At 26.3% G+C, this 25,901-nt stretch overlaps 5 protein-coding genes across 18 annotated transcripts; 1 reads left to right on the forward strand and 4 right to left on the reverse strand.

Annotated features, from left to right (window-relative positions):
• Nucleotides 1–32: 32 nt before the first annotated feature.
• On the reverse strand, nucleotides 33–2,451 carry LOC124950763 (CCA tRNA nucleotidyltransferase 1, mitochondrial). 4 transcript variants are annotated; one of them, XM_047498004.1, is made up of 3 exons: nucleotides 1,673–2,451; nucleotides 864–1,480; nucleotides 33–768 (listed from the first exon to the last, which is right to left on the reverse strand). In XM_047498004.1, exons 1-3 carry the CDS (start codon nucleotides 1,733–1,735, stop codon nucleotides 60–62), a joined length of 1,389 nt encoding a protein of 462 aa, XP_047353960.1. In that variant the 5' UTR covers nucleotides 1,736–2,451; the 3' UTR covers nucleotides 33–59. The 4 variants fall into 4 exon arrangements, with proteins under 4 accessions (XP_047353960.1, XP_047353957.1, XP_047353962.1 ...); XM_047498001.1 differs by having other exon boundaries at nucleotides 39–789; XM_047498006.1 differs by having other exon boundaries at nucleotides 41–789; nucleotides 1,920–2,451.
• Nucleotides 2,452–3,177: 726 nt separating this feature from the next.
• LOC124950761 (protein mahjong) lies at nucleotides 3,178–10,583 on the reverse strand. Of its 4 annotated transcripts, XM_047497999.1 has the most exons (17): nucleotides 10,302–10,529; nucleotides 9,658–9,927; nucleotides 8,660–9,506; nucleotides 8,133–8,338; nucleotides 7,845–8,054; nucleotides 7,512–7,678; nucleotides 7,207–7,447; nucleotides 6,977–7,099; nucleotides 6,568–6,867; nucleotides 6,276–6,473; nucleotides 5,886–6,127; nucleotides 5,552–5,803; nucleotides 5,287–5,476; nucleotides 4,926–5,219; nucleotides 4,425–4,833; nucleotides 4,108–4,347; nucleotides 3,178–3,955 (listed from the first exon to the last, which is right to left on the reverse strand). In XM_047497999.1, the coding sequence occupies exons 2-17, from the start codon at nucleotides 9,916–9,918 to the stop codon at nucleotides 3,735–3,737; spliced, it is 4,401 nt and encodes a 1,466-aa protein (XP_047353955.1). In that variant the 5' UTR covers nucleotides 9,919–9,927; nucleotides 10,302–10,529; the 3' UTR covers nucleotides 3,178–3,734. The 4 variants fall into 4 exon arrangements, with proteins under 4 accessions (XP_047353955.1, XP_047353953.1, XP_047353954.1 ...); XM_047497997.1 differs by having other exon boundaries at nucleotides 8,133–9,506; nucleotides 10,492–10,583; XM_047497998.1 differs by having other exon boundaries at nucleotides 8,133–9,506; nucleotides 10,421–10,567.
• A 1,151-nt stretch (nucleotides 10,584–11,734) lies between these two features.
• Nucleotides 11,735–15,493, reverse strand: LOC124950384 (ferritin subunit). Of its 3 annotated transcripts, XM_047496987.1 has the most exons (6): nucleotides 15,147–15,288; nucleotides 13,600–13,714; nucleotides 12,758–12,873; nucleotides 12,497–12,667; nucleotides 12,284–12,412; nucleotides 11,735–12,170 (listed from the first exon to the last, which is right to left on the reverse strand). In XM_047496987.1, the coding sequence occupies exons 3-6, from the start codon at nucleotides 12,833–12,835 to the stop codon at nucleotides 12,015–12,017; spliced, it is 534 nt and encodes a 177-aa protein (XP_047352943.1). In that variant the 5' UTR covers nucleotides 12,836–12,873; nucleotides 13,600–13,714; nucleotides 15,147–15,288; the 3' UTR covers nucleotides 11,735–12,014. The 3 variants fall into 3 exon arrangements, with proteins under 3 accessions (XP_047352943.1, XP_047352942.1, XP_047352944.1); XM_047496986.1 differs by lacking the exon at nucleotides 13,600–13,714 and having other exon boundaries at nucleotides 15,147–15,488; XM_047496988.1 differs by lacking the exons at nucleotides 12,497–12,667; nucleotides 13,600–13,714 and having other exon boundaries at nucleotides 15,147–15,493.
• Nucleotides 15,494–15,514: 21 nt separating this feature from the next.
• LOC124950383 lies at nucleotides 15,515–17,397 on the forward strand. 3 transcript variants are annotated; one of them, XM_047496983.1, is made up of 4 exons: nucleotides 15,515–15,673; nucleotides 16,348–16,461; nucleotides 16,565–16,839; nucleotides 16,950–17,397. In XM_047496983.1, the coding sequence occupies exons 2-4, from the start codon at nucleotides 16,353–16,355 to the stop codon at nucleotides 17,253–17,255; spliced, it is 690 nt and encodes a 229-aa protein (XP_047352939.1). In that variant the 5' UTR covers nucleotides 15,515–15,673; nucleotides 16,348–16,352; the 3' UTR covers nucleotides 17,256–17,397. The 3 variants fall into 3 exon arrangements, with proteins under 3 accessions (XP_047352939.1, XP_047352940.1, XP_047352941.1); XM_047496984.1 differs by having other exon boundaries at nucleotides 15,545–15,685; XM_047496985.1 differs by lacking the exon at nucleotides 15,515–15,673 and adding an exon at nucleotides 15,984–16,008.
• Nucleotides 17,398–18,107: 710 nt separating this feature from the next.
• Nucleotides 18,108–25,708, reverse strand: LOC124950382 (1-phosphatidylinositol 4,5-bisphosphate phosphodiesterase gamma-1). Of its 4 annotated transcripts, none has more exons than XM_047496979.1 (20): nucleotides 24,903–25,190; nucleotides 24,096–24,291; nucleotides 23,802–23,923; nucleotides 23,134–23,283; nucleotides 22,907–23,045; nucleotides 22,648–22,810; nucleotides 22,253–22,566; nucleotides 21,945–22,151; nucleotides 21,390–21,810; nucleotides 20,980–21,291; nucleotides 20,713–20,894; nucleotides 20,396–20,573; nucleotides 20,163–20,228; nucleotides 19,878–20,069; nucleotides 19,603–19,824; nucleotides 19,307–19,513; nucleotides 18,841–19,222; nucleotides 18,595–18,734; nucleotides 18,380–18,493; nucleotides 18,108–18,299 (listed from the first exon to the last, which is right to left on the reverse strand). In XM_047496979.1, the coding sequence occupies exons 3-20, from the start codon at nucleotides 23,803–23,805 to the stop codon at nucleotides 18,288–18,290; spliced, it is 3,405 nt and encodes a 1,134-aa protein (XP_047352935.1). In that variant the 5' UTR covers nucleotides 23,806–23,923; nucleotides 24,096–24,291; nucleotides 24,903–25,190; the 3' UTR covers nucleotides 18,108–18,287. The 4 variants fall into 4 exon arrangements, with proteins under 4 accessions (XP_047352935.1, XP_047352936.1, XP_047352934.1 ...); XM_047496980.1 differs by having other exon boundaries at nucleotides 23,802–23,973; XM_047496978.1 differs by lacking the exons at nucleotides 23,802–23,923; nucleotides 24,903–25,190 and adding an exon at nucleotides 25,405–25,708.
• Between the last annotated feature and the right edge of the window lie 193 nt (nucleotides 25,709–25,901).

Here is a 25,901-nt window from a genome sequence, read left to right on the forward strand (position 1 = left end):
TTTATTGAAAAATATATAGAAAGTTAAAATAATGGAAAACAAGATATAGTTTCTTATATTTATTTTTTATTTTCGTTTAATTCATGTATTATTGGTTCTATATGTTTTATAAGTTCTTCGAAGCTAATTTTAAAATCTTTATCAAACCATATTTCTTTTAAATTATATAGAACTGGTCCTACCATTCTTGGATGCGGTACATATGATTTTATCATATGACCGTTTATTGGAAACTTTGGAACTACCCATTTATTAATTTCATTACAGAATTCTATCATTCCTCTATATTTTAACACTTCACAAACGAATTCTTTTGTATCTGATATTTTAAGTTTTGAATTTATTATTAGAAGCTGATATGGCCTTAATGGTTTTTCACAAGGTTTTGCTTCTCTATGTTGAATCAAGAATAATGCTAAGTTTCTTTCATAAACAGACAACTTTAATCTCTTGTGCAAAATCATTACTTCTTCTTCATCTTTCAACAATGAAGTAATTAAAGTTATGGCATGTAGTTTAACTGAATTATTCAATGCACGATAATATACATTTTTGAAGTTTTCTACATCTGGTTCTTTTGGAAGTCCTATATATGATGCAGCACCACATTCTATCATTTTTAACATTAATTCTCCACCATATCTACCATCCAAAATTTTTCTCCATTCAGACCATATTCGTTCACCAGAAATAAATTGTAATCCTGAAATATTTTCTTTTATTGCCTTTATAGTATTTTCATCAAACTCTACAGGGTTGTTTGTAATCCTACCATAGAATCGAAAATATCTATAAATTGTAATAAATGTTAAATTTAATGTACAATATTACAAATTTAATATTAAAAAAAAACTATTTCATACCTTAAAATTCTGAGGTAATCTTCTCGTATACGATTTGTCGGGTTGCCCACAAACACGATTCTTCTTTTCTTTAGATCATCGTATCCATAAAAATAATCGTACACATTACCCTCAAGGTCAAGAAACATTGAATTAATAGTAAGATCTCGTCTATTAGCATCTAATTTCCAATCAGTGATAAATTGGACTTCAGCACGTCGCCCATCAGTCACAAGATCAATTCTCAAAGTAGTAATTTCAAAGTTTTCTTTATCATTAATCCTTGCAGTAATAGTACCATGTTTTTCACCTTTTGTATTTATCATTCTTATTTGTTCCTTCGTAAATAAATCTTTCATTTGTTCTGGGGTTGCAGTAGTAGCAAAATCAAGATCTATTGGTTTCACATCCATAAGAATATCACGTATAGCACCTCCTGTGATTCTCAATGTATAATTATATTTTTTAAATAACTCTGACAAAATATTTAATTCTGGTGTGAAAATAGAATGAAATATAGGACCATCCAGTTTCGTGATGATAGGATTATCTCGTGATGGTGGTAGTGTTTCATTTTCCATTCTAATCCTTATTCTTTTGCTCTTATTTGTACATAAATATTTGAAATTGCTATCTTGCTGTAAACAAATATAATCAACAATTATTTCAAACTTAATGAAATGACAATTTGTTCATTACAATTTCAATAAATATTTTTTTATTTTACATTCTATATATTTAATAATAATAAATTTTCTAATGACATTGAAAATGTTCTTTTCAGTTTCAACGGAGATTTTAACCAAACAGCAATGAAACCATATACTCACGTATGTTGGTTTCTGGCGAAAACCATGTTTTATACATTGTAGAAAGCAAAGCAAAAATGTCATAATACATAAAATATTAGATTATTTATTTTAAGATTACGATTTTATTAAAGATCATAATTTAAAGCAATATAAATAGTATCTATGAAACGTAGCGTTTAAAATATGCATATAAGTTAATTACTTAATATTATTCTGTGTTTTTAAAATTGTATATGCAATAATGAAAAAAACATTATATGATTACAATTTTGTTTAATCTTTATAAAATTGTATTTATCTTTGCAGTTGTAATATTTTGTTTTATTTATTTTATTTACACATTTAACGTCATCACATATTACCAAATTGTACACTCAGAAAATATATTATCGATATTCATCGTAGCGACCATATGTAGCGAACTTCATTTAGGCGCGAAAATAAATTCAACGTTCTTTTTTATTATATTAAAAAATTGACCATAATCCTTTAGTTTTATATTTATATCAAGATTTTCATGATTAACTAATTAATTAATTAATAATAAATAAAATTAAGTAAATTATCACTTAATAAATAAATAACGATAAATAGAAGAAGAGAATCACGTTTCTATTAAAAATTAAAGAAACGTGGGTTTTACAGCAATCAGAAATGGATTAACCTTACACTGGCAAATTGCAATTCATTTTATTACATACTCGTAATCTATACAAATTAGATAATTATTAATATGAATGACAAATTTAAACTGACTTTTTACAAGGTATAATTTATATATATATATATATATAAATATATATATTATTCCTTATTTATAGAAATAAGAATATCTGATTTTCATTCATTGAGGTTTTTTTTTTATTATTGACACGAGATTTTAAAATATGAAGAAATTCAAAAAGGAGAAAAATAAAAAACATAGTAGGATGTTTAATCTATTATAGTTCCATAATTAAGTTTTTTGATTATTGCTAGAACAATTAAGTATTTAAATATTTACTTGTAAGAATTTTCGAACATATACATATTTGCAAAAATATAATGCTTTTCTAATATTTATGTATCGGATCTCTGTAAGAATTTGCATGGTTTAATACGTGATCTTTGTTCAAATATTTCATCATTCATTTAAATATTTATATAAACCTATGCATTATAATCTAAAAGTAATGCACTTATCGGCACATACGAAAAAAAAAAAAACCATTCAAGATTTATTAATTTTTTAAATCCAATTCCGAAAATAGGTTTTAGGAACGTACACAATGTTTTAAAAAGTGTCTCATTAATTCAGTTAAGTTAAGAAATCAATTTACTTACGGACGAAGCGTAATCTTTACATAAACAATATTGGTACTTTGGTAACAGAAGATTCTAAAATTTAATGGTACTGTACAGAAAGGAATGAATTATTTGCAATCTTCAGTGGCTAAAAAATATATATTATAAGTTTATATTTTAAATCCCTGAAGATATAAGAAATGTCAGATAAAATTATCAGATTAAATAATACGTGCATCCAAAGTTCGTTAAACTTATATTTCTTGTAAATTCCATAACTTTAACATATATTTTTTTTTTTTTTTTTTTTTGATACTTTATACAGTGGTAATATGGATCTTATTAACTTTCAGTATGAACATTTTAATGATTAACGACTTACAATAATGGCGTTAATAAAATGGAAATGCCGTTTTTATAAAATTATTCATTTCACATATCCTTGACTATTCTTTGTTTTAAGTTTCTCTCTATTTTTTTCTGTCAACCGATTTTCTTACTGGCGAACCAAAAGCGATAGAACGAAAATAATAATTTCTTTCAAGCTTGAACACAAGTCTGTGTAATTATCGCACAATAAAAAATTCGTGTTAACAGTTACAGTTCATTTCCTCATCTCATTGTATAGATTCTTAAGAGATCTATATATCATACTTCAATTAAGTATGACTACATCAATTATAACTCATTGGTATAGAGTTATAGAGCAATCATAGTATATTTTTACTTTCATTTCATGTAAGAATGCATCGAAAAATCTTCTGATCCGGAATGAACAGATCGTTGATAATAATGTTCATGAAAATAAAATTTCAAAATCATCCATGTCCGATAATGAAATATCATCTGAGAGATCATTGATATCAAGACTGAGCTCATAATCTGGACTATCATCTGCCGAGTCATCACCATTTGCACCATCTTCATCCTCATCCTCATCATCTTCATTATCTTCTCTATCATTCTGTTCATTATCTTCTCCATTTTCTTCAGCTGCTGCATCAGCATTATCACCATCTATTTTAACAAAATAATATTTTTCCTTTTAAAATAGTTATGAAGTTATATACTACCTATTCTAATAAAGACTATAACACCATAATTCATAAAAGTATATGTGAACATTTTGTTTTTTTGATAAAATATAATAGTGATTAAGAACAATTTACCATCTGCATTGTTATCATCAGATGCAGAATTTGATCCATCATCATCACTAGCATCAAGATCATCATCATCATCATCTTCTTCAGCCTCATCTTCATCGTCCCTTCGCCTTCCAACATCATATAATCTGACACAGGATTCTTGTATACTATCAAATTCTCCCAAATTTTCAACTATAGCAATTTGTGTATCGAACTTATTGCATGCTAAATCATAAACTCCTCTTTTTACATCACACGTTGCTACAAGTTTATAAAATCAATATTTTATTATATTTAAAGAAATGTCTAATACTTTTACTTTAATAAAAATTACATACCAATGTTGCTATAATCTAATGCATCTAATGTTTTGAATGATGTTACATAATGTGATTCATCTTCACTTTCTTGATCTAATGATACTGCATATATAATATTATTAACAGGTGAAAAGATAACTTCCATTTGATCAAGTGTAGGGACAGTTTTAAGAAGATGAAATGTACGTAAATCCCATACTTCTGTATTTGATACTACTTCTGTACCATTGGGGTGAAATACTCCATTTAAGGTTTGATTAAGTTTATCAAATTTATGTATTTCTTTACCAGAATTGACATCCCATAATATTCCATCACTTAAGACCAATTCATCGTTCATACTAAATGTTGCCCGATTTTTTGTATATTGATTGGAAATAGAAGGTGTTAATGTCATTAGAAGTTTACCAGTTGCTATATCGTATATCTGCAATAAAAAGTAACATAAGTATATTCAATAATTTATAATAAAAAATATATTAATTAATAATATAATCTGTTATTAAAGAGATTACTCACAGTAGCACTTTCTCCTTGTGTACCAATTATTCTATCTTGCATCTTTCCAAATTCTACATAATCTTCATTTTCTAAAGACAATTTCATGTCAAAGAATGCTCCAATACTCCAAAGAGCTGACATAGGACTTCTCCAAGCAGTTGATGTTAATAATAGATTACCTCGTTGATTGCATTCCATATGATATACATACGATTCATAGCACTGATATGTCGCTTCCTCTACTCCTGTATGAGCATTGAACATTTTCACATCTCCATTATATGTGCCTAACATGAGATATTGTTGACAAGGCTGTAATACAAAATAAAAATTATTTATCTATATAAATCTATAAACGCAATATAAGTTTATTACTTACCGTAAAAATACAACAAGTAAACGTCCCATCAATATCAGTTGGACGAAAGGTTTTCACAGGACAGAAACGACTATATATATACCTTCTATCTAATCGTCTACCATCCATTCCTAATGCTCTTCTTGTTAGTCTTACAGTTACATTTGTAGGTGTGGAATTCTTTGTACATGGATCTGGGCACTTATGAGGCCTAAAATATATAATTATTTACGAAAAAATATTTTTTTTAATAAATTTGGTTGCTTCTATAATCTTGCAAACTTACTCAAAAAGATTAAATTGAGGACACGTAACCATAGGATTTTTACAGAGAGCATGTTGATTAGTTAAGTATTCTGTTATAATTGAATCAAGAGTAATAGTAGATAAATTGGAAGTAGCAACTCCAGTAATTCCTCCACCCCCAGGATCTCTAGAAATTTGTTTTTGTAATGACCTACAACTACTTGATTGTAATTGTAATGAGGATTGACTGTTTACTGGTAGAAATGGTGGTCTGTCGTTTTGTACTGATTTCCTATGAAATTATAATCATTATTTTACACATTACATCATTTAAAATTCAACGTTTTTAAAATAAGAAGTATATTAACTCTTACTTCTGATTAATTTGTAACTTAATTGGTTGATTCATATTATTAGTGGTATTTTGATTAAGAGTATCAGCTAATTTTACTCGAATTCCACTATTACTAGATGATGAACTGGTACAGGAACCAGAATGAGAAATAAAACGAGTAGAAGATGAGGGAGTAGTATTTCTGCAATTAATTTCTCTTTGATTACATCTGCTTGTGTTATATAAATTAACAGGAGCACCAGGAGAAAATCCATTTCTCATCTATAAATATAATAAATAATTAAAAAATCAATATCACTAAAAAATCAGCTAATCAAAAAAGACTTTCGTATATTATTCTATACTATAAATATCATTATATTATAAATAATTATAAAGAATAACTAATCTTTTCAAAATTTTTACTTACCCCTACATTTGCAGGACTTCTATAAGTAAATGGTTGATAATTTGTTAATGGTTTCATAACAGCAGGTGAATCTAGATTAGCTTCTCTGTATAATGTTGAAGCAGTATCACTTAAACCTTTTGATACAAGATGTTGATATATTAATTGATTGAGTTGTTGTTCATTGTATTGAATCCTTGTTTGGGCAACAACATTTGCCTATAATATAAACAAAATCAGAAAGTAATTTTATTTCTTATATAAAATGATTTTTTTTATATTTAGTATACTTTTATATAAAAATTTTACTTACTCTATGTAAGCTGACTAAAGAGATTTCATATTCAGCACCTGTTGGCTTTGCTTTGCCTGATACTCTTTCCATCAATTCAAGTGCATATTTTTGAAACATGACATGTTCTTGCCTCTTTTCTTGTAAAATAGGATCTTTCATAAGTGCTTGTATTTGACCGTCTGTGAACATTGGTAATTTACTAATAATTTGTCTAACTTTTTCACTTCTTGCTAGACCAGCAAGTGCTCGACAAGCCAGTGCTCGTATACTATCAGCATCTGTGATTGGTGTTTTCACCATCATTAATTGAAGTAAAACCTAATTTAAAAAATATATAAGATTAATATATTTACATGATATACGCAATAATATACGAAACGTAAAAATTATTTATATTTGAAAATAAATTTATTGATTATGAACTTACCATTATACCATTATTTGATCTTACACTTTCCCAAATTTTTTGTATAAGTTCTTCACTATTATGAATATTAGTCTTTTTTTTGGCCGAACCAGTCACAGAATACCTGGCTACATTTCCACCCACCTTAAAACGATACATATAATATATTAAAAATTAAAAATATACCACTAGCATAAATCAAATGTGTAAACTTTTTCACGAATATTGTCAATTTATTTAGATATTTATACCCTATTTATAGGTGCACAGACACAATTAACAACAGCTCTAAGTGCTGCTCTTTGTACATCTGCATCTGCAATTATCTCACATTCTGCAGCAGCTAGAAGAAGATTAATTGCCATAGTCATTGACATATCTGGCATATCAACTCTTTCACAAAGTAATAGCATTACTTTAGGAACTACTGAACAAATTGCAATAACATCCAAACAAGACCGAACTGTTTCTGCACTTGATGTTGAATGAACTCTAAAGAAAAAATAATTCATTAATTATTAGAAAATATTTTAATTATAGAAATATCAACACTTACCGTCCACTATAGTTCCATTCTCGAGCAAATGCAATGATCTGTAATAAAAGTGTAATGCCTCCTAAACGATGGAGTTCTTCTACTGGTGGCCACACAGCTCTTATTGACATTAATTCCTGCAAGATTTCCACTTTTGCTTGCACTTCTTCACTAGTCAGTTTACAAGCCTGAAATAATTAATCTTTAAAGAAATAGTTCCATAACAATATTAATATTTGTAAACTTTATATATAATATTCGTAAACTTTTATATATAAAGTTGATATATATACACATACACATACACACATTCAATTTTTTATTATCACACTAGTAATTTAATAAATATATGACCTTATAGGGAGGTAAAGATGGCTGCCAAGTATCTCGTTCTGCTCTTACATTTTCCACTCTTTGCAATTGTTCAGCTTTTAAATGTAAATGTGCTTCCATATATCGCTTTAATGCAACAGCTACATGCCTTACAATTTGACGTGATGCACATTCTTCATCATCATTTAAAGCTGGTTCTTCTTCAATATTCAAAATAGGTAAAGTTGATATCTATATTACAAATTTCGTTTTAGTCTAGAAATCATTTATACTATGATTATAGAATACAATGATGTAATAAATACTTACCACATTAAATAATTTTCTCAGACCATCTTGTGCATCAAATTCCTCTAAAATAACTTTGAATGGAAAAGAAAAACCAAAGAACATTGTTGCATGACAGCGTCCTGAATCATGACTTCTTTCTAACAGCCAAAGAGCATATGTGACCAGGTCAGAAATTATGTGTTTTGGTAGTAAACAGACTCTTTCCATTGCATCTTCACAGTATGCTAAATAATAAAGACATATTGATACGCCTGTTGCAGCAACACTTGGTCTTGGAACATCTAATAATTTTTGCAATCCTCCAACATTTAAAAATTCAATTGAAAATTTTTTATGACATAATAATGATGCCAAATATTTCAATGCTTCGAAAGCAAGTCGGCTATCTTTTGTTTCACGGACATTTATATATTTCAATATTAAATCAAGTGCATTCTGTTCAAAAACATGACCTAAAAATTCCTGATATTCTCCCATTGGTGTAAGATATCTTAAAATAAGCATTTGACGTGTAGCTAAAGTTGGTGGATGCATTTGAATATTACCAATAACATAAGATTCCATTTCTGCCCAAGATGAATTAGAATTACCTTCTAATAACATAGAAGGTGTATTATTTGTCTGAGATAGATTTGGAGACTTTTGTGAAGCAGATTTAGCTGATTTTATATTTGTTGAACGTGTACTTTGTTGACCACTTTGTTTGTTTGTTGGTGTAATTTGTAAATTAACAGAATTATTAGTAATTTTAGGAATAGTTTGTGGGGGAGACATAATTTCTGGATACGAATTATCATTATTTTTTGTAGGTGAAATTGTTTCACAATCAGAATCATTTTTCAATTTTTTAACAGGTGGCATTTCATTTGACTGTTGATCACCAACTTCTTCATCAGAAAAGTGTATGTCTTGTGATGAATTTTTTAGAATTCCATTTTCTTTTTTTTCACGAACTTTTCGTTTTCCAGGAACCCCTTTATTCTCAGAATCACATGTATCATTTGCATCTTGGGCAAAATGTGCAAATGGACGTGCATTAGATGCTAGTTGTCTATCTTTTTGTGCTTTTTCTTGCAACTTATGTAGTCGTTGTAACATTAATGGAACCATTTTACCATTTTGTTCTCTAAATCCAGTAGCAATATCTTGTACCTCCATTGCAGCAGCTAGAAGACCAGTTGCATAACTTTGCAAAGGTTCTATACTTTTTTCTGCCCAAGAAAATAATCTATGTATAAGACCTTCCATATCTGGTTGAAATACTGCTGAAGTTTCTAACCCTGGGAGTATATCTAACATTAAACGACAAGCAGCAATATTTAGTTTTCTAACATCTCTGCCTGTGATGCCAGCCCGTGACCAATATGTGTCTCTTAGATAATCATTTATCAACTATATTAGAAACAAAACACAATTCATTAATATTGTATTGAAAAAGTTATTAAAGAATAATTTTTAAAAATGTTTGATTAAAAACTAGATAATATTTTTCAAATTAGATCACTCATATTTATATATATTGCAAATTTCTTTTTATATTTACCTTTGTCATAAAATTGTCTTTTCTAAAAAGAACTTTAAGAATATGTCCGAAATTACATTCTGGATCAGTACGTGATGGATGTCTTTCATCGAAAGGATCTGGATCCATTTTTAGGTAATTTTCTGTTTCAAGCTCTATGATCTCAGCTAACCTTTGAAGCGTTGGAATTGGATCATATGTAGGTGATGTATGTTCTTCTTCCCATTGTCGTAAAATTTGTACAACATCCGTTACTTCTGCGAAAGATTCTGCATTTGCCATTTTTTAAATCTGCATGTAAAAATAATGTTTGACATAGTAAAAAGTTTTCACAAACTAGATATGTATTAACAAAGTTTTGGAATATAATTTTTATTTTGTGATTATCACATCCTAGTTGAGATACTATGAGTCTGATTCTAAATATGATATTTTCAATTATAATCTGCAAAAAATACTAATTTCATAATAAAAAAGAATTTTAATATTAATAGTTAAAATTAAACATATATATAATATATTTGGTAGAGATATATAAAATATAATATAAATTTCGAATTAAAATTAAAATATCGAATAACTATTATAAATAAACAAAATTGTAATGTCTTTAATTATCAATTATGACACTTAGATCATTGTTGCAATTAACAATAAGTTATTACCGCAGATCAAAATAACCTGATGAAAAACTTAGTACACGTTAGAAACTTGTAATTAATATAGTATATAAAAAAGACGTTATTATAAAAAATAAATTAATTGACATATAAAAATGAAATACCGATTCACGAATAAGAAGTTTAAGCAGTTAACAACAGAAAGAAGCCGTATGTACAAATATATAACGCATGCCTTTTATAGGTTATGACCCATGTACCAAGTGTCTTCCATTCGACTTTAATGTGTCGACACTCCGCGGCACACATTAGAACTAGCGCCTTTTAGTTTAGTGTGATGTTTAACGTTACAATGGAACTTTGCGATTCTAATATTTTAATTGTATCAATGCATGTCTGGAATTTTTCAATATAATTTAAATTGTTTCAATTTATCCAAGCTTTTTGAAAATGGATGTTTATAATTTATTATAATTTCATTTTACATTCACAGAATTTCTATCGTATTTGTTATAATAATTAAATAACAAATTTCATTGGTTAAATATTACAAGATAAATTAAAAGAACATAAATGAATTTGCTAAAATATCAAAGAACAAAACAATTCAGTTTCAAACAATTTATAATGATCACAGAAGTATTTTTACTTAACTCAACTAATTGATGTATATTACTATTCTATATATTCAAAATTTCCCGCTTTCTGTATTAAATATAACCGACATTGCCAATGGCTGGTTATTTTCTCTAAAAGCGGGATTTTTCGAATTGACTCTAGCCAAAAATTTTTAATTAAGAAATATCAACGTATGTATATAATGTATATAAGATGATATATTTATATATATAGGACATGATAGTTTTTAAGTAACATTACGGTTATTAATAAGAAAACCATTTTATATACAATCAGACGTAAAAAAATTCGAATACTTTTTGATATTGAATAACACTTGAATTTCTATTCAGTCCTAGAACGAGTTTATTTATTTAATAATCCATAGTTGTTATTATATCGTAAAACTCATAATTGTATTGCGATTTGAAGATTTTTCAATAAACGTTACTGTTGTTGCGTATGTATGTTCTATACAAATGTATTTATTTTTGTAACCGAATGATATGGAAAGTCGTTTAACTTAGGGATTTATAACGATGAATCATAATAGTTTTGATGTAACTATTAGCATTAGTCTTTTTTGATCGTATATCAATGATAACTTAATATCATGATCTAATTACGAGTAACAGTCTTGTATTTAAATTGAATCAAGTTGTTTAACAAAGAGACTTTCTTATCGTGTATTTACGACTATAAGGTCATCAATATTGTGTTATTGTGTCAACAAAAAATAACTGAAGAAAAACTAATATCATTAAGAACACTTTTTATTGTAATAGATTTATATACTATTTATCTTATGTAACTTATATTAAATTTATTATATTGGAAGGAATCGCAAAAAGACATTAATATCAATCTCAAAATAATATTTATTTGATCATTAGGAATAATATATTTATCATAGAATAACAAACACTGTAAACGTTATTTTAAGAATTTCTAAGTATTGAAGGCCATATTTAGAAATATATTTTATATGAAAAAGCTTACTGAGATATAATGATGGTAACAAAATTATAAATCTAGTATAAACATGTTGAATGACATCATATTATTCTAAATATGGCCACATTTATTATATTTATTGTATATGTGCATTACATTAAAATTATATCATATATAGAATGAAAATTAAACTTCACCATTCAAGAGTTTTTTATCAAATAAGAACTCTCCCAAATAATTCTCTTCTTTAATCATTTTACCTAATGTGGAGATTTTTCCAGCAAGATCACGTTCTCCTTTGTATTGTTCTTCCAAGAATTCTCCAGAGAGATAGTCAACCAACTATAATAATACAATAATTAAGTAGTGTAATCAATATAATTGACAGCTAAGTGATTCTACTTATATATATGACTTTTTTATATATTCAAATACTTATTAGAAATTATACTTACATGATAATCCTGACTATTAGTCTCACAACTTTTAATGATCGCTTTAATCTTTTCAGTAACACTAGATTCTAATTTAAGAGCATATTTAAGTGAATTAATTCCAGTATTCCATTCCTGTCGTGTTTGATTCTAAAAATAAATATTCATTACTATACAAGTTATGAAATTACAAACTATTCAATTTAACTATTTTAATAAATTTATATAACATACTTTTGTTAGCAATGGGAATTGTAAAATTTTATTAATATTAGTTACAAGTTGACCACGCATCAACAAATATTCTATAAGTTTTATTGCATGTTCTCTTTCTTCATTTGCACTTTCAAAGAAAAATTTACTAAATCCAGGACGATTTATAATATCACGTGCAAAATGTGCACCCTAGAAAATTATTCACAATTTTGTTATATCTATTAGCTTAACAGTAATAAAAAAATATATTTTATGATCTTCATTTAGAAAAAATCATACCATTCCAAGATACATTAAAGAAGCTTGAACTTCTACTTTGATTTGGGATGCCAATTTTTCTTTGCATGAATCCTCCATATTTTTGAATGATAATTTATTTTCGGGTTCTATTGTACCTGAAATGAAATATTTATAAAAATTTATATTGCTTTAAATGTTTCAAAAAATTCAAAAACTTAACAAATAAATTTTGAAAATATAAAAAAATTAAAAATATATTAAAGATAATTTCCTGCAGATAAAATTATATATGTGCATATCTCATGTCAGTAAAAAGAAAACCTATATTTGTGATAACCAGTCTCCAACTCTGACAAAATCAGCTTTCCATTGCACAGTTTAAATGACATGTTCTATTTCTTTTATCTTTCAAATATAATATGAAATATATTATAATAATATATTATAAAAGTATACAAAATAATAATATTATAATAAATAATTAATAAAATAAATAAAATTTATTAAACCAAGCTTATTTTTATTTTTATTATATTTATTATTTTTAAAGTTGCATAAATGGAGAAAAGTTAAAAAACAAAAAAAATGATAATAGTACATGTATTTAATAATACAATCATAATATGAAAACAATGTAAAATAAATTCAGCAATATTAATAATATTTTATTAGTTTTTATAAGTTAGTAGTTATCATATTGGTATCACTTGTTTTAATTTATGCAAATTAAATTTTATATTGTCATAATACTGTACAAAATTGAGAATAAATCAAAAGCCTAATAATAAGAATTTAAATAGTATGTGCATATTAGTAATTATGCAATAGTTTTATATTTCCAAATGTATAAAGTTGCACTAGAGGACAATGAAGATAATTACAAACAGAAATGGACTTTGGAACATAGATTAATCAACGCATGTTCATCATCACGCACTTCTTATCATACTGGAGTGCTGGCATTGTGCAAACAAGATGATCTATCATATTGGTAGCCTAAAAATATTACGAGTATAGATATTGTCATTATTAATTAATCATTAATTGATCATAAATAATTGCTTACATATATATAGTTATTTAATTTAATCATATAATTTAAAAAATATGTATTTATTGTATTTTATTATATTGTAAAAGTTATTACATTTATTAACAAATAATTAGAAGAAAAAGAAATTAATAACAAAAAATTAAAACATATATATAAAATACATAGAATTAAAAGTAAAATGAAAATTCAATATACTGACAAAATTAATTGAATAGATGAAATTATATTTAAATTTATTATAATTCATGTGTACATATTCTATATAATATTATTTCTATATTGTGTTACAATAACTCAAAGTCACGTTTTATAGATAAATGATAAAATTGAGTGTTTCTTTTATCTCTTAAAGAAAGATTATGAGATAAAAATAATACAAATAATAAAACTTGATACAATTTTCTAAATTATGAATATGAAAATATTATTATGATTTTAATAAGAGTAGCATTGAATATAGTATATAAATATGACTAATATTCTTCATACTAAGTCATAATGTATAAATGTTTTAACTAAATCTCATTAAAGTCACGTTCAATTGGATAAAAATATTTCTGATAACAATTTTATTTAATATAAAAATGATAGTTCAAAGAACATCTTGAGGTCCAGATTATCATGATTGTATTTTTTAAATTGTCTTTCAAGGAAAATAGTTCATTAGATCTTAGCATTAGGTTATTTCATAACAATCTTATTAGAAATTGATGTTGAAATCTATATTCTTAATAAGTATATATTAAAAATTATGTTACTATTATATTATCATTACATTTTATTTTCTTGAATATAAAACACATTATAATTATATTTGTTTATATGCAATGTGTAAATTGAAAAACAGAACGTAAAGCAGTTAAATTAATGCGTATAACCTAAAAATAACCAACCAATACAATAACTGTCCGCGTTAAGTAAACTACGTCAAACAATTTATTTTCTCTTGTTTATTAGGAAGCAAATAATATCATTCTTTTCTTAATTTAGGTTCATATGATTTATTGTCAAACATTATTGTAAGCATCGTCAGTCATCAAAATAAAGGATATTTTCCAAACGCACAATGTATCAATTAAAAGAAAAAATATTTATGTTAAAAATATTTACATTAAAGATAATGCGAAAAAAGCAATGTATCGATAAAAAGGTAACTTGAAATAAGTCGATAAGAGAAATTAAGAGAAATAAAGAGAAAGAGAAAGAGAAAGAGAAAGAGAAAGAGAAAGAGAAAGAGAAAGAAAAAGAAAAAGAAAAAGAGAGAGAGAGAGAGAGAGAGAGAGAGAGAAAGAAAGAAAGAAAGAGAGAGAGAGAGTACAAAAGAAAAAGAGAAAAAGAGAATCGGTAAATTTTGTAAATAAAAAATTAACTTACATTGATATTTACTAGACTTTTCTACACCAAGGCAGGTTGATGCGAAAAGAAGAACACAAAGAAGCTTCATCATCGATTATTTCTTATTGTAAGGTTATAATGCGTAAATTGAAAGGAAAACTGTTGACGATCTCTTTCGAATACAACCTTTATACGTACTAGTATAGAAGGCTGTATTCAACCAATTTAAGATAAAAGTTCACGAACTAAACTCGACGAGCAACCATCGATCATCTAATAATCTACACGTAAATGCGTAACATTCACAACTCTCAATTAATACAAAGCATACCAGAATTATTGGAATTTTCACTTTTTCCTCAAACGTTGAGCTACTGCGCATGCGCGAATGCGTATCAGGTGACTATGACTGGTAGATAAATTCCCCTCACCTCGTTCTATATCAAAATCCTACTACTCAAAGAGTCCAATGTTCGCATCAGTTAATTAGTAATTCATTGTTGAGAGAACATCGAAGCGAGAGTATTCACGTTCTATCCAACAGTGCAAGAGCATCATTTAAAGAGGTACGTGATGAGGTACCATAGATTTTCTGCAATACAGTATAGAAAGATAAGCATTTTCTCGATGTTTCGTTTTTGTCTAATCTGACTTTTATAATAATGGCGGGTAAAACTAATTCGTCACTGATCCAAGTTACTGTATAAATAACGTTTCTTTTACTGCGCAATTTGTATGTGATAACGCAATAACTAAATATATGATCGATTGATAAAAATAACAAAAACAAATTTATAGCCTATATTATTCCGATTTATTAGTTTGTTTTCATTCAGTTTACTTTTGTGAGAATTCTACCATACATTCCAATCAACATAATAATTTTCCTTTATTTGTGGGAGTAAGTTCATTGTCGATGATCTTTGTGGTTTTTAAAATGTTACTACTTTGATAAATATATTCTTGTTTACGCTCGTTGGTTTAGTCTCAATATATATATATATATATATATATATATATATATATATATATATATATATATATATATATGTATGTATGTATATATAAAACATATATATGTACATATAAAATCTATAATTTAACTAATCTTTCGTATTTATTTTAAAAATAGTTGTTATTATGTTAAGTTATAAATAGTATGATATTAAAATTGTGTATTCACTACTGTGATGTAGTTATATATAATATTAATTATGAACTTATATATTTTTTTCTTTAGCAAACATGTTTCTACTAGGAGTATTGTGTGCCCTTTTTGTCACGATCTCTGCTTCAACAGATTCTTGTTATAGGCATGTCGAAGAAGCTTGTGATATTAAAATTTCTAATTCTCGTAAGTTATGTTCTGTCAAGATAAAAACAAAACTGAAATATTTTAATAAAATATTGCATTATCATATAGTGTCTTTAATTGTTAATATTATTGATTATCGTAGTTCTAGGTACTTCATTTAACTGTACTGCCACATTTGGGAATATTGAGAAGTTAAAGAGTGAACTTCAAGGATATGCAAATGCTCATATTGAATATAGCTATGAATTTTTATTAATGTCAACTCATTTTGGAAATTATGAATCAAATCGAGAAGGCTTTAAGGCATTATATCGTAAACTGTCAGACAAAGCATGGGAAAATGCTATTAATATAGTAAAATTCCTTACCAAAAGAGGTAGTACATTGAATTTCATTCGTGAAGAACAAACTAACAGTGTAAGTACACAAGTATCGATATCATATATATTTACTTTATATATAAATATATTTTTCGTATTTGTTTTACCATATAATTTTGGATAAGTATATGATTATTTTTTTTGCAGCACAATAAAATTGTGTCGGAGAGCGAAACTAGAGAAATACAGTTTAATGAAATTCAAAGTTTGGCTAAAGCACTTCAAATTGAGGAAAACCTTACAAAAGAAGCTATAAAAATTCATTCAGACGCCCGTCAAAAATTTCATGATCCATCTGTATCTCATTTTATAGAAGAAAAATTTATGGAACAACAGGCTGATTATATGCGTCTATTAGCTGGACATATAAATGATTTGCAGAAACTGTTATTGTTAAATGACCCTTCTGTTGCTTTATTTATATTTGATGAATATCTTAAGAAAACTGTGTAAATTTTCATAAATTAACAAATTCTATAAATCATTATAAATAATGCACTTATCAATACTTGTACCTCTCCTATTCAATTTTGATTTCTTTTAACGTTTGTAATATATAAAATTATGAATAATAAATATCCAAAAATGCCTTTTTCTTTTGTGGAATAACACATACATATACACAAAAATATATCTTAAGCTTTGTCCATCTTATTTATATAAATATAACTATACTTTTAACATATTTAGCAGAAATTGTTTCCTTATGAAAAATGAACAATCTATATTTACTGCAAATTTCTTTTTATTTCACAATTCAACATATGTACTACACAAAAATACTTGTTACCATCCATCTTTTTTATATTTCTTTGTTTGATATGTTCAAAACTCATGTAGTTGTTTCTATCTGACTATACTTAAACAAACATTTTTCAATATAATAGTTTTGATACAATGTAAGGCCATGTAATGTAGATTATTAGTTACAAATTATGCACATTGGAAGTATTACAGAAATACTATTTAAGAGTACACTTTTTTATAAATCTATACATATGGGAACATATAATCAAAATAAATGCAATGATATATGTAATAAGAGAAAAATTAATAAAATTTATGATAGTAACAAGATACTAAAGATTATTAGATTGTGTGAAGATATGTATCATTTCTTTCATTGAAGTTAACTTTATAACTAGTAAATGCTACCTCAAAGAATTATATTTGTCCACTGATTATAAAATTAAGTAATCAATAACATAAAATATTATTTTTAATTAATCAATAGAAAATCAAGTTCACAATGATATTTTATAGTTATTAAAAAACAGATTTTACTTGAATTTCATTCAAATTAAATCAGTAAAAAATAATATTTATTTTTATTATTTTCATTTTTTTAAAAGATATTATTCGTGGTTCTATTTCACCACAATGTACACACAGAACACTCATCAAATATATGTACATGTGAAGCACTATACCAAACATTGTAGACAGTATATCAGATCTACTCATTTAATAATTTTTTCCATTAGTTCACGATGTTGCCTAAAAAATAAATAATACAATTAAATTAAATATTTGTAAAATTATCTAAAAAAGAAATATAGAGAAAGATCACTATTTACATTTACAGAAAAATTTATAATTCGAATGTGTACTAAAAGTGCAGCCAATTCTAGATCTTCGCTATAATTGTTTTTTAAAGTAACACTTCTATATCCTGTTCTTAAACAACGAACCTAAAAATAATTAATAAAATAAATGAATTTTAAAAAGAATAAGGATAAATGTTAATATAAAAAAATAAGTATGTATAATAACGAATATCATAAATACATACAGGATAAGTAGCTTGCCCTATAAAATTACTATCACCAAACATATCTTCATCTTGAACTACAAATCTTATGTGAGCAAAGTACGGATTGAATATTTCGAATTCACAAGATTCATTCCACATAGGATTAAAGCCATTGTCATCTGAACAAATTAAATACTCAAATATAAAAAAAGAATATATGAATATAATTAGATTTTTTTTTTTTTTTTTTTTTTTTTTTTTTTTTTTTTTTATAAAAATACGTACGTATCGTTTTTGTTGTTATTTTTGTCCCATTATCAAAATCTGCACCAATTACTTCTACTTCAACAAATGGACTAGCTGTTCCTCTTCCAGACCTAATCAAATGTCTTGCACCTATAATTTTTAAGCTAATTTTAAGTGCATCTATTCCGTACAAGCAATTTTTGTCATAAGGATTAAAATCATCTCTGAACATAAAATCTGGTTTCAGTACATAACCACAGCTACCATTCTCTTTAAATTTAGCTTGATTTAATTGCATAGATTTATCTCCAGTTTGATAATTTAAAGCCACCATTTGACAACCAGAATTCCACATTGGCACAGGATTATAATTAGATGAATCAATACGTTGACCTTTAGGATATACTCTACTGAATTGCATCTATAATTTAAATCGATAATATTTGAGAATACAGGATTCATTTTGTAATAAGAAAAAGTTTATACTTTGTTAAATAGTTATTACCTGATGATATTTTAAGAAAAACTTGTTTTCTTGCTGGCACATGAGTTTTTCTGCTTTAGTTTCAGGGAAACTACTCATTTCATGGAATATAAATCCCTTTGCTCTAATTCGTTCAACATTAAAAGCAACTGATCTACAATATACTATAAGATTAGACATTTCTTTTGCTATCCTCCATGCTCGCTCCATCTCTTTGTGTTGATTTTCCTATAAATGGAAAACAATATAGAAAAAGTTTAAAAACTTGGAGAGATTAATCATAATTAAATTTGAATAAATATAAATGGTTTTATTACTCTAACACTGGCATTCTGTGCTGTTTCTTTGATACTTGACATCCATTCTAATGCACTATCTTTTGATGGTGTTGCCACTTCAAATACGGAACACATACTAGGATTTTGTATTCGTAAAATCCATTCTAATCCAGGCCTTTCACCTAATGTTAATTCGACAACTGCACCCATAATGTCTAATGAACCCTTTTGAAGACTACCAAGCATCATAGAATCTGTAGACTAAAATTGATATGATAAAATTGTATTGTACATTAAATAATTATATTACTTACATCTCCTGGACTATCTTGATAATCTATTTCTTCAACATAATTTGCTGGAAACCAATGTTGCTTTTTACCACCGTAATCGCCTCTCCACCAACCGCCACTTTGACGCGTTACGTTAGTAATTATAGCATGTTTTACCAATGTCAATTCATCTTCTCTTCTTGCTTTGTAATCATAAAGAGCTTTTACCGTTACCTATTTATGACATATATCATTTGTAGCACTGATTATTATAGAAATATGTATAACATTTAATAATAATTGACTTTATTGTAAAATATAACTTACTTTAGATCCAAAACTTGTTGGGTCCATGTATCCAGGTATACCATAAACAGATCCGTCATCTGCATCCTTTAAAAAGATTGTAATTGTAATTTTTAATAACATTAATATAAATTTGATTTTTTTAAATATCATGTTTAATAAAAAAATGACCTCTTCCACATTTTTGTTTATACATAAACTTTTAATTTTTTGTAATTATACATACTAGCAAAAGCTTTTAGTCTGTCACATACCAAACCCACTCTTCTGATGATATCTTGATTGACAGGATGACTTAGCTTTATTCTCTTATAGAGTGGATTCCTTTCATAGTAATTTACTAATTCAACTAAACTTTCAAATTGCACTGTTCCTATTGTATACAAACGTCCTTCAAATTTTATTCTACAATGTTTAATTTTCTTTTCAGCCCTATTAAATAAAATATAACAAATTTTTAATTATCTTCTTTTTTTACTTCATATATATATATATATATATATATATATATATATATAATTAAATTAATAAATATATATATATATATAATTAAATTATTGTATTTACATACCTGAAGGATATAGCATAAGAATTACTTTCTTTTTCACTAGGTCTTACTAAAAAGGCACCATCAGTGGGAATGCATTTTAACATTTCTTCTGCTAAAGTACGAGTACATTCTGCATGCCACCATTCTTTTTCCTCATGCTTATTTGGTTGAGGTACGGGTTCTTGGAGTGTAATTAAAAACTCCTATGTATTAAATAAATATATATTATTTCTTATTTCTTAAAGAAAATATAAATAATGTGCGATACTTCATTTTTAGTGCAATTACCTGACTTCTAAGGGGGTTATTGCGATAATGTGTTATTAGACTATATAAACTATCAAAGCAATTTGTATCAATTAGATAATATTGTGTTTGACCCATTTCTTGTTTTAATTTTATACGACAATGGTTTACTTTGCCCTTACGCCAAAAGGAAAGACTATAGTCACCAACGAACGTAACGCATTGTCGAACTAGAAAGGTACCATCGCCAAGATGAGAGTATCGTTGTAATAATTCTTCAGCTTCTTCTCTGCCTTTTGCTAACTTTCCATGAAACCACTTCTCACCAAAATGTAGTTCATCATTTGGTACTCCCTTTAAAACAAATATATCATATATTTCATATTTGATATATGTAATAGATATTGTAAATAACGCATTTATAAATGTATTACTATTAACAATATACGTACATCTGTTGGTCTTCGGATACAGCCTTCATCATCATCATCATGCTCTGTCTCTTGAGCTCGTGAGAATGTATCTGTATAAAATAGCTTTTGCTGTGTTAAAACGAAAAAATGTGGATTCCATTCTCTATCAACAGGATCCTCTAAGTATAATATCCCATTTTTTACAGTATTTCTAAGATCCATTTCTTGTCTACTTTCATCACTACGAATAAGAAATGATGTCTCATCAGCTCCATCAGGAAGTTTTTTATGTTTTAATAGTATTTTCTTTCTTAATGCATATGGAGATGGCAAACAAGTTTCATTTTTATCTACTGATTGAACTAATAGCATATTTCCAAACAATTCTTGCATTGTAATAGCCATTTTTCTTTGTTGTGGCAATGTGCAATTATCTTCTATGGATAAAATAACAGGATATCTACAAAAACATGTATATGTATATATATATATGATAAATAAATAAATAAGTAGATCAATTTATACACGAATGTAAACATGCAAACGGTCTATATATATATCATAGTTATATAATTTTTTTTAAATAATACATACTCAGATGTAGCAAAAGCATGTTCTTTGATAGTTTTAATAACATCTAGAAATTTTATTTTTGTTGTTAATGTATGCCCATGGAATATAAAAGGCATTCCATCAGGACCATCCCAACAATCAAGTTCTATACATCTGCAACCAGATCTTAATGCACGTACATAAGCTTGGCAACTACTTTCACTGCTTATTTGATCACCCATCAAATATCTGAAAGTATTTATTTTATATATTACAATATTTAATAACAAAATTCTTAAATATAATATTTGACAAAGCATGTATTATTTCCATCATTTATAACTTCTTACGTATTATGTGATGATGCAATCCAATAATGAGCTAAAGGCTTAGTCATATCTTGAGTCACTTGATTATATCGTTGATCCGAAATATCATTTTGTTTGGAAAAAAGGAAATCTATAAATTCAGAAAATGTGAAATATGGTTCTTGTATATCTCTTTGTGGATCTTGAAGGTAGTCTCTAATAAAACGTGAAGCTTCTATATCATTATTTCCTAAAATATCTTGTTGCTCAGTGATTAAGAAATTTTGAAATTCCTGAAGAGTAACAGTTTGTCCTGACTTAGAATAATTCAATAGCTTATTCCAATCTGTAAGATTCTATAAAAAGATATAATTACATATTATTATGAAGTTAAATATAATATTTACAAAATAAATATTGAAATTTAAATAACTTACATTCTGATCAAACATGAGTTTATGATATAAAATAACGAAATCATCAAACCCAAGTTCATTTCTGCTTCTTGTATCTACTTCTTGGAATAATTCTCTTAAACGGTTAGTTGCAATTTTGCAATTAACTCTAGGTAAAAATGCTTTAACATCTTTTAATGTAACTCTGTTAAATCAGTTTTACCATTAGTTTTTATAGTCAAAGTTAAACATTAGTTTAACTTATAGAAAAGAATGACAACATAGATATCAATTTCCTTACGTTTCTCTTGAATTCTCCATTGCATAAAATTCTTTCCTAAGCCATCTTTCAACTTGTAAAGGATATGGAGCATTAATAGTATCTTGAACTAAATGACGTAAACCTTTAACCCATAACTCACATTCTTTTTCACTTAGAGCTAGAATACGTATTAATCAAGAATGAATAAATTTCAGAAAAATCAACAAAATTCTAATGACTTATAATTAGAACTATTTTATATTCACCTGATATTGAAAGAGTTTTTAACCTGAATTCAGAACCATAGAATACAACAAAACATCTTAAGCTTTCTATCCTCTTTGCATCTTCTGGCCATTTTTCAAAATCTTTGGAATGCTTACCTACCCTAACTTCTTTGACTTCCCTTATTTCAACTGAAAAAAGTTGATATACATATATTTGTATATTTTTTTATTTACATATTACAACTTCAATATATTGTTTGAATATACTATCTAAATATTTATGCAGTATCATGACATATAATATTGTGATTTTTATTATGCTATAATACCTTTAGTAATCAATATTCTATCCTATATATCAACAGTAGTAATGGGCACAATTGTTGATAGACCAAAACTGAAGGAGAAGTTGCAATAATGGCAAGATAAAATAAGAATGCGAACATAACTATTTATTTTTAAATCATCTAAGATCAGAACATTGTGAACATTTAAATATTTTATACCTACCACCTACACGAATGAAATAAAAACTCTATTTTTGTATAATTAATTATACATCAATAAAAATTTGAAATAATTTCAAATAGAATAAACATTAACATAAATGACAAATGTAAATATGTACACACATCTACAAAGTTCATTGTATCTTTCTGGATGAGATCCAACAACTGATATGGATTTTATCTTTATCATAAACTCACCCATATACAAAATGGACACTGATTTTTCCTTCTGGTTTTTGGCCTATAACTAGTATCTTCAGATAATATTCTGCCCATTTTTGCTGTAGATATATAACTGCATAACCATGTATAAAGTGTGCCTAAAATATTAGGTGGAAAATTTATTTTTTGTGTGCTTGTGAATGTGAATCTATAAAGAACAGTTTAATGTAAAACAACCCTTTATAGAAAAAATATTTTATCTTTTCTATGATCAGATATAAACATGTCATATTAATTTTAAACGTTAACTAAAAACTCAAAACTTCTTACCAGAACCATCGAAAGGTCTAAAGGTAGAACTCCTTGACCAAACAATTTGTCTAGTTTCCCTTCGTATCATTAAGGTTTTTTTTTCTGGTCGTTTCCTTGAGAAAAATTTTGTTACCACAGTCCCGCGTTCAAGCTGACTAATTATTTGTTCCATTTCAGGAATAATCCCATTCATTTTTAATGTTATACACTGCTGCTGTAATTATTGTTTTATATCCTTGTATATTATTTGTATTTGTTATAATCTAAAATTTCTTATTGGAATTCATTCAAGAATTAACTGATAAAAATTTTTTTACTATTCAATAAATATACTTTAACTTGTAAATATATATGAACATATAATTAATAATAATATTTTACAGATAGTGAAGAACAAATTCTGTATTGTATTTTAGACTATACAGAACAAAAACATATGTCATATCTATATTGAATTATTTTAAAAAAAGACTTTATTAAAGACTATATAGTAATTAGATATTTCTTCATAATAATATTTATGATATTTATAATCTATAAAAACCACTATTTTTACGATCAAATCTAAAACTAATTTAGAAAACATGTACTCATTGCTTGTTTAAACTATTCCATTCATAAAATATATTCAGTGATATATACAAATATAATTGTGCAGATATGTTTTGAAGTTTAGAGAGATAAATTGTTTTCTTTGTTAATCAATTTATTTACTTGCAATTTATTTATATTTCGCATGAATAAATTCTAATGTAAAAGAAAAATTGAAATATTTATAAGAATTCCTTTGTCTATTATTGAGGAATGTATATAGGTTTAACTTACGCTATTGGCATCGTATTTTAATTTCTGATTTAATTTCTATATAAGAACTTATCACTTGATATATATTTTATTTAGAAATAAAAAAAATTAAATCTGAATAAAATCTTAAAATATTAAGATATTACTGATCCTGATTGTTTTATAGTTGGATTTACGTTTACTTTAGAAATAATAAAAATATATGATGTAAACATAACCTTAATAAAAGATGAAAGCTTTTACATTTATATGATAAAATATTTGACAAAAGTTCATGATTAATTTTCTATTACGAAATCTACACAAAAAAGCAATATATATGCATATATATTTTTATATATATATATATATATACATATATATATATATGTATATATATGTATATATAAAATACACCAAGTCCTTTGCGGTACATAATTTGCCATTCAAGTTTACATTATTTGAGTACGCTTTATTGTTTTCTTATTTTAATTTATTTAGTATGATCCTGTATTGTATCGTATATATTTAAAATCAGTCATACCTGTTCTTAAAAATGAAACGCCGCTGTTAATAAGTTAAAACGATTCCATTCGCATGTGTAAGCATGGATCACTATATACATTTATATAAATTTGTAAACTTTCATTGCAATATACATTACTGTATTAACATAACAAATAAAGTAAAAACGCTCGGAGTTCGTATATTTCAATAGTATAAAACAATACTTTTTGAGAAAGAACAAATATTTCTTTCTTCATAATTTGATTTTATAAATTTACTTTTCCAATGGTGTTCAAACTTTTCAGTCAACCTCCCTAGGATAAACCAATGTGCATTCTATATAATATCAAAGTGTGAAGCATTCTAGGAGTATTCACCATGTTATTTTATGTTACAATTTGGATACGAGCATTATATTTTGATTTATAATATTTCAAAATTTTATGTATTGAAATCGTTTATCGATGATTAAATAATGATATTGCTAGATTAATCATAAAATTGTAGTTCCTATTGGTGTATTATATTATGGGA

Source organism: Vespa velutina, chromosome 7, assembly GCF_912470025.1.
Source record: "Vespa velutina chromosome 7, iVesVel2.1, whole genome shotgun sequence".
Lineage (NCBI taxonomy): Eukaryota > Metazoa > Arthropoda > Insecta > Hymenoptera > Vespidae > Vespa > Vespa velutina.